This window comes from Ochotona curzoniae, unplaced genomic scaffold (assembly GCF_017591425.1).
Source record: "Ochotona curzoniae isolate NIBS_2020 unplaced genomic scaffold, NIBS_Ocur_1.0 contig_4917, whole genome shotgun sequence".
NCBI lineage: Eukaryota > Metazoa > Chordata > Mammalia > Lagomorpha > Ochotonidae > Ochotona > Ochotona curzoniae.
Window position 1 is genome coordinate 876,352 of NW_024466421.1, and position 7,432 is coordinate 883,783.

A 7,432-nucleotide genomic window follows, 5' to 3' on the forward strand; every position below is an offset into this window, starting at 1 on the left:
GAAAGCCCTTGGGAGATGGGGGACCCCTGAGTGCCAGAGCCAGGCAGCAAGGACAGGGAGGGGGCTGTGCTGGGAGTCTTGCTAAGCCACCCCACCAGCACTCATGCCTAAAGCTTGGTTCTAATGCCCAACCAATCCATGAGGACAACCAGGCCTGGACGCTCCAGGCAGAACCACAAACTCAGAACCCAGAGTGGAGCAGGCTGAGGCCCAGCAGGCTATGGCAGGAGTGCTGGGCCTGGGCTGGGCTCCAGGATCCAGGAGGCTGTCCAGGCCAGGCTGGCCTCTACCCACAGCTTCCCTTCAGTCCCCTTCACCAAGCACCAGACTGCCAGGTTTCCTGTAGCGCTGGAGCCAGCTGAGGTGTGAGAGGTCCTTTTGCTTCCACGACACAGAGCCCAACAGGACCTGGCTACCCACCATGTCAGGAACTGGTAACCAACCTTGAGCCACGGCTGGGCCTGGTGACAGAATGTCAAGGTGGCAAGTACCTGGGACTGGTGGGCCCATTGCCCAGCAGCTGCAGTGTCCACCATGGACAGGCCCAGGCTGTGGAGACCAGAGCAGCCGAGGGCACATCTGTGGGTCAGAGGACCCGGCTGTGGGAGGTGGTTCTGGATTCTAAGATTTGCTACATCATTTCAGTGAAGACAAAGACAAGGGTGGCTGGGGCACTCCCAGACCAGAGGAGACCAATGCTGGGATGCTGCGGGAACACAGTGAGGTGGTCGGAAAGCAGGGGAGGCTTACTCCTGAGGCTGGGGGCAGTGGGCCTTGTCCTCCAAGAGGCTTGGCACACACAGGGTGCATCACAGGGGGGGCCTCACACACACGGTGTGTCACATGTGGGCCTCATACACGGTGTGTCACACGGGGGGCTCACACAGGGTGCCTCACTTCACATCCACACAGGTACCCTATCACGCGTGTGCAACACACACTTGTGCACACATCCTGGCGCCCAGAGGCAGTTCTTCATGGACATGTGCGTGACCTCAGCCTGTGGCTTTCTCCTCAACCCACAGGCAAGGATGTCCTTGCTGGCCCATCCTCAAAGCAGAGGGGTCCCCCCACTTCTGCTGGTTGCAGGGTGGGGCCTGGCAGCATTTCCACCTGGCAGCCTCAGAATTGCCCCTTCTCTGTCTCCCCTTGGCCCTGGCCCTTACTGAGTTCTCTTGCTGGGGCACAGGGCCCTGCAGCTGAGCCTCCTACAGCCTCTGAACCCAGTTCTGCCCAACGAGCCCCCTCCACTTGGGCTCCTGGAGCCATCTTTGGGTCCCTTGACAGGGCAGGCGGCTCTGCGCTCAACTGCCCTGAATCCCACAGTGGAGTCTCTCGGCTGCACACAAGGCGAGTGTGTGTTGTTACATGCTGGTCCCGTTCTTGAACTGTGCATCTCTGCACTGAATTTGTCTCCAGGTGAAGACAAAAATCTGGGGTACATCCAATCGGGGCATCCCTCACATACACACTCACTCCCATGTCCACACTTATTCATGTCTTCTCTGGGACAGCTCCTCCCCCAACACCCATGCCTGGCGTCACATGCACGGCCCCTCCTGCTCCATGCCCTTCCTCTGCCCATCCGGACCGCCCCTGAATCCCCCACCTTCGGGAAGACCACAGAAGTCGCGTGGCAAGAGCTCTGAACAGGTTTCCAACCTCTGGCCACTCACCTGCCCAGGTGGTGTGAGAGCCACGGCAGGTGACAGCGGCTGAGACCTGCTGCTCCGGCAGGACCCAGGCCACCTGCCCACCCTGGCTGCCCCACCAGCATGCGTGTGAGTTAAGCTGCCCTCTGGCAGAAGCAGCGGTGCCTGTGCTGTGTCTCTGGGCAGAAAGGGACACCCTGCCCATGGCACTTCTTCCTGGCTCCGCCTCCCCCACAGACCAGCTCTCAGCAGCACGTGGGCCTCCCGGGGTGGGGTGCACATCAAACCCTCAGCCAGTGGCCATGACAGTTGGTGGCCTCCGCAGCCCAGGGCCAGTGGGCCGAGGCCACTCCTCCTGCACACACATGAGACAGGGCCAGTCTCGGTCTTCCATGAGGAAGGGCCCGCCCTGATACTGTCTGGTGGGCATGAAGGCCAGGGCCCTACCAGCACCCCAGACTCAGCACTGCTGGGGACAGCAACCGCAGGGACCCCTCAGCTCTGCAGGGGCCAGCTTGTCTGGGCAGTGGGGGTCAGTGCCACATCTCAAAGCCCAGCATCCAGGAATGGCAGAGCTATGCTCATTGGTGGAAACATGAGGGAGGCTGGAGGCCGTGTGGAAGGCACGGCACGGCACCCATACACCTGGTACACCAGGGCCCAGGGGGCTGGCAACCACCATGGCTGTATTCTCTGACCCTAAGGGCCAGTGGGCCTGGCAGCAGCTGAAGACATGATTGGCACCAGGGCCCAAGGCATCCCCAGGAGCCCAGCTCTGCCCGCCCTCTGTGACAGCCACCATGGCCACTGCTCGGGCGTGAAGGTTCTAAGGCCAACTCCTGCCCACTGCACTCGCAAGTGACTGAAGTGTGGAGAGCAAAGCATGCTGGGAGGACACAGGGGCACCAGGAGCCTGTGAGGCTGGACCAGGCAGCCCTCCCTGGGCAAACAGGAGGCCCAATCAGCCAGCACAGCAGAGGGTCCACGGACAGACAGGAGTCCAGCCAGTCTAATAGCATCCGTTTAATCATTGGCCACAACACTGCCACAGCCCGATGGGGACAAACCACGGCAAGGGACCTGGGAGCGCCAGCCAGGGGCTGTGTCCACCAGGGCTGCTCGCTGTGGGGAAGCATTTACTGCAGCCACAGGACCACATGAGCCCACTCCACCACAGAAACAGGGCAACAGGTGCCAGGCCCCCCAGTCAGCAACAGGCCTATAGGGACAGCCTGAACCCAGCACCTCACCTGTGCGTGAGTACCCCATCCTCTCCAGGAGGGAGCTGGTGGCCTTGGGGCAGGCGCCAGGGGCGGCCTGAGAGCTAGCATGACCTCCTGGCACAGGGCATCAGGGTGATGCTAAGCAGGGTCCCATTCCAGGTGAAGGCCGATTCCCGAGAGCTGCTGGGTGCGGGACCAGTCAGGTACAGCCCTACCAAGCAGCAGGACCTGCGAGTCCACGTGGGCCATGCAGGGCCAAGGGCTGACGGACGGAAGTTTGGCGGGCGCCCTCAGTTCTCCGGGGCTGCAGACGGGCAGGGCAAAGGGTAGTGGGCAGGGGCCTTGCAGGAGCCAGACTGCTCCTGCAGGGCCCCGACTTTGATCACGGCCCCAGGCTGCCGCCTCAGCTGCTGCTGCTTCTGGAACACTGCATGCAATGAACGCAGCTGCCCCACCTCGTGTGCAGAGAAGCAGGGCTGCCCCTCGGCAAAGCCCAGGAGCGTGGCGAAGGACGCAGCCGCCTGCTCCCAGGCCCCCTCGGTGTTCTTCCCAGCGTTCCCCTCGCCGGCTGGCTCCACCTTCTCAGCGGCCCACAAGGAATCCCCCTCCTCGGCCACCTCCTGCTCCGCTGAGCCCCAGCCCCGGGCCCCCCTGTCCTGAAGTCCGCTGCCTCTCGTGAGCTGGAGGATGTGGGCAAAGGTCTTGTGAGGCCTGGCTCTGCGCAGCTCCTCCTCCTCCTCGGAGCGCTCTGCCAAGGCAGCCGTAGGCCACAGCCTGCGCCAGGCACGCTGGAACACCTGGCTGGGCACAGCGTTCCAGGCGCAGGCCACATGCAGCATGGCCTCACTGACGCTGGGCGGGGCGGGCGGGCCCAGGAAGTGCCGCAGGAAAGCCCTGCGGATGCCCTGCTCCATGGGCTGCAGCAAGGAGGCCACGCTGGCCGGCAGGAGGATGCTGAAGATGTTCTCGGACACCAGCTCGGACTCCTGCGGGCGGGCCCGGGAGCGCTCCAGCAGGAGGACGGCCTTGCTGTCCGCAGGCAGGCCCAAGGCCCGGAAGTGCTCCCTCACTGAGGGCGCGAAGATGTGGTGGAACCAGTCTGCGAAGACCTCCCGGTCCACCCAGGCGTGGCCCTGGGCCTTGCAGGCGACCGGCAGCTGTTGGAGGCCCCGGGCCACCTGGGGGCTGCTGCATTTGCTGACCGCCAGGGGCTTGATCCTGTGGGAGCCGGTGGCGTTGGCACACACAAGGACGCTCAGCCGGTCCCGGCACGGCCTGGGGCTGGCCACAGCCACGCCCTCCGTCCCAGTGCTTGGCAGGCCGCGCCACAGAAGGCCGGTCTCGTTGGCACTGTACACCTGCTCTGGGGACAGCCCGTGCTCAGCCGCCAGGCTCCTGAAGAACCCACAGAACTGCTCAGTGGCACGGGGGTTGGCAGCCTGCCTCTCGCCGGCCACATCCAACTTCCTGATGCCGTGCCTGGCCTTGAAGCGCCACAGCCAGCCCCCGGAGAAGACGCAGGGCTCTGTGAGCTGCATCTGCGTGTACAGGTCCCTGGCCTTCTCAATGAGCATGGGGCCGGACACAGGCACGCCCTCGGCGCGCTGCCCCAGGAACCACTGGTACAGCACACGGTCCAGGTGCTCCAGCTTGGGGGTGTGCAGCGTGCGCCGCCGCTCCAGCGCCTGGCCACAGTCAGCGCTGGCGACGAAGCGCAGCAGCTGGGCCTTGTGCGCCCTGATGTCATACAGCGTGGACAGGCCCACGTTGTACTCCTGCGTCAGCGCCTTCCGGCTCTCTCCCCGCTCCAGGCGCGTGCAAATCTCCATCTTCTCCCTCAGCGTCAGCACCACGCGCTTCCGCTTGGCTCCCCGGCCCCGGGGAGCCGCCGGCGGGGCGGCCATGGGGGAGGCCATGGGGGAGGGGGTGGCCGGCCCCGCCTGGCTGGAACCTCGGACCTACCCAACCTGGAGACTTTACTGCCTGAGCCGAGGGGTCCAGCTCCAGGGTGTAAGCAGCTCTTACACACCACGCTCCTGGAAGGCACAAGGGAAAGTGAAGGGCAGTCAGCCAGGGCTCCGGACGCTCAAGCGCGCCTGCTTTCTGCCAGATGCCAGGAGCAGGCTGACCCAGGGGTACAGTCTCCTGCCCGAGTCAGCCCCAGATGCACAGAGGCCAGGGTGGGTGGTGTGAAGCAGGGGCTCCTTAAAGGGGACCCTCCCTGAAGGCCCTGCTGGACGCACACGGGGCACCCTCCCAGGGCGCAGGCAGGGCCACCCTCCCAGGGCGCAGGCAGGGCCACCAGGTCCCTCTCTGCTGGACGCACACGGGGCACCCTCCCAGGGCACAGGCAGGGCCTGGCCAGCCCCCACCGGGTCCCTCCCTGAAGTTTCTGTGGAGGCACCAAGGGGGCAGGGCTGGCAGTCTGCAGAACTTGTTTCTCGGAGTGTCCCGGGGCTGCTGATCTCACAGCCCCGTGCCCACAGGGAGGCCGGCTGTGTCCCTCACACATTCCCTCCATCCACCCCCTGTGGCTGTGGGCAACCAGCTACCCTCTTCCTGGTCTCCTGGCCCAGCTTTCCCGAGAGTGACCGGCCCGCAGCCCCAGCAGGTTCCGGGGCGCGCCCTGACCCTGGTCTGTGCTAGATGACAAATCCTCCAACGCCCAGGGCGGGTCCTGCAGGGAGCCCTCCTGGGGCACAGCGGCCGTCCCCACCTGAGGACCGGGTGGACTCTCCTCCGGTTTCCTGGGGGACCAGCGCGCTCTGGGAGGGCGTGACCTCAAGTCCCGGGACTCGGGAGAAGCCGGGACGGAGGCTGGGTGCGGAGTGCAGGATGCGGGGTGCGGGGTCAGCCCCAAAGGGTGGGCGCTGCGGCCCCCGCCCGCGCCCCGCGAACGCCGAGCGAGGCAGCCCGCCCGCCCGCCCCCACCCCCGATCGCCCCGTGGACCCCACTCACCCCGCAGACCCCGGAGCAGCCGCCACCGGCCGGAAGTGTCCTCCGCTCGGCGCTCCGCCGGTCCTCCCGTCGCGCTTCCCTGGAGTCCTTTCCGGGACGCTCTAGGCCAGCTGGAGGACTGCGTCTCGGTGGGGCCAGGCCGGGCGCGCTGCGCGGGTGCTGCGGGGTGGCCGGGTGGACACAGAGCGGGGCTGGGCCGGGCCTGGCCCAAGCGGAGGGGCCGGCTGTCTCCTCCCAAGGATGGGGAGCACCTCGCAGAGGAGGAGGCGCAGAAAGAAAAGGGGTGCCCCGAAGCCTCCAGGGCCTGCCAGGGACGCCCCCCTCCCGCAGCCAGGCCAGACTGGAGCTTAGCCGCAGCCTACCCCACCTCCTGCCCTTGAGTTGCAAATTGCCCACTCGGATTGCGCGAGCTGGCCTCTCCTGGGCCCGTGGCCACTGCCCCGGGTGTCTGCATGGTGACGGCCTGGCTGCACATAGGAGAGGCAGGGTGCTCCGGGGTCCCAGGAGGGGCCAGCGCAGCTCGGGGGAGAGGCCCAAGCCACCTGGGCCTGGTGGGACTGGGGGCTGTCAACATACACGGGCAGGTGTTGGGCAGGGCAGCACTGGCCTGCCCCGAGAGGGCCCACTGAGTGCCTCATCTGCAGCCACACTGTGCTGAACAGCCTCCCTGTCCCCATGGAAGCTGAGGTCACGGCCTTATCTCCTGGTGCAGACGCCGCCGACACCCACTGCCCCACCTGCTGCCCCACCACCCACGTGTCACCGTCTCCACCTCGTCCCTGCCCTGCGCCCCGTCTGTGGAAGTGAGCCCTGCCCCTTCCTCTCTGTCTCTCAAGTGTGTCCAGGCGCCTCCCAACCTAACTGTGCGTACAACTTCTCCCCACACACACGTGACCACAAACACACTCCTGCCACAAGCAGTTACACACCCACACAGCCAGCACACACATGACCCAACGACACACACATGCCTATACAGTTATACAGCCAGCACACACAGCCAAGCATGGCCCCGTGACTAAGTCCTGCTTTGGGCTGGCCAGGCCTGGCTGCTGCGTGCATACAGGGAGTGAAATGGCAGCTGGCACACCTCATGTCTGTTCTCTACCTCTTAAAGTCAGCAGTGCCTGAACTGGGAAAGCTCAGGGAAGTGCTGTGTGGCAGGAGCCAGCCCAGCACTTGGGTTGCAGAGAACGGGCAGGATCCCGGTTCGCCCAGCTGGTTTGGGCCCGTCGTGGGTGGAGGGCCGGGAGGACAGGAAAAGCAGGTGGCCCCAGGCAGGTGGGGTGACAACCTGCGGAGGAAGGGGAGGGCTGGGGTGAGCCATGCCCGCTGCCTGGACACCACCTGGTCTTGCCCTGCTGAGCGTGGGACCCCAGAGGATGCAGGCAGGACGCACACCGCACTGCCAACACAGGCCAGGGCTCAGAGTGTGGGACCAGCACCAGGACAGGGGGCTGGCGGCCAGGGTCGAGACTCGCCCTGGCACTCCTAGCCAAGGGCAGGCACAAGGCTGCCCCTGGCCTGGACCCACAAGGTGCCAGAAGCACCCGAGTTGGGACAACCCAAGTATTGGGGTGGGGACAGAACGGTCACGC

General features: G+C 65.5%; 1 protein-coding gene across 1 annotated transcript; it reads right to left on the reverse strand.

Annotated features, from left to right (window-relative positions):
- Positions 1 to 2,663: 2,663 nt before the first annotated feature.
- Positions 2,664 to 6,242, reverse strand: JRK (Jrk helix-turn-helix protein). The gene is made up of 2 exons (XM_040988571.1): positions 5,835 to 6,242; positions 2,664 to 4,911 (listed from the first exon to the last, which is right to left on the reverse strand). Exon 2 carries the CDS (start codon positions 4,789 to 4,791, stop codon positions 3,166 to 3,168), a length of 1,626 nt encoding a protein of 541 aa, XP_040844505.1. The 5' UTR covers positions 4,792 to 4,911; positions 5,835 to 6,242; the 3' UTR covers positions 2,664 to 3,165.
- Positions 6,243 to 7,432: the final 1,190 nt, after the last annotated feature.

Excerpts from the sequence above, each read along its gene's own strand:
- JRK (XM_040988571.1), bottom strand. The coding sequence starts at position 4,791 with ATGGCCTCCCCCATGGCCGCCCCGCCGGCGGCTCCCCGGGGCCGGGGA.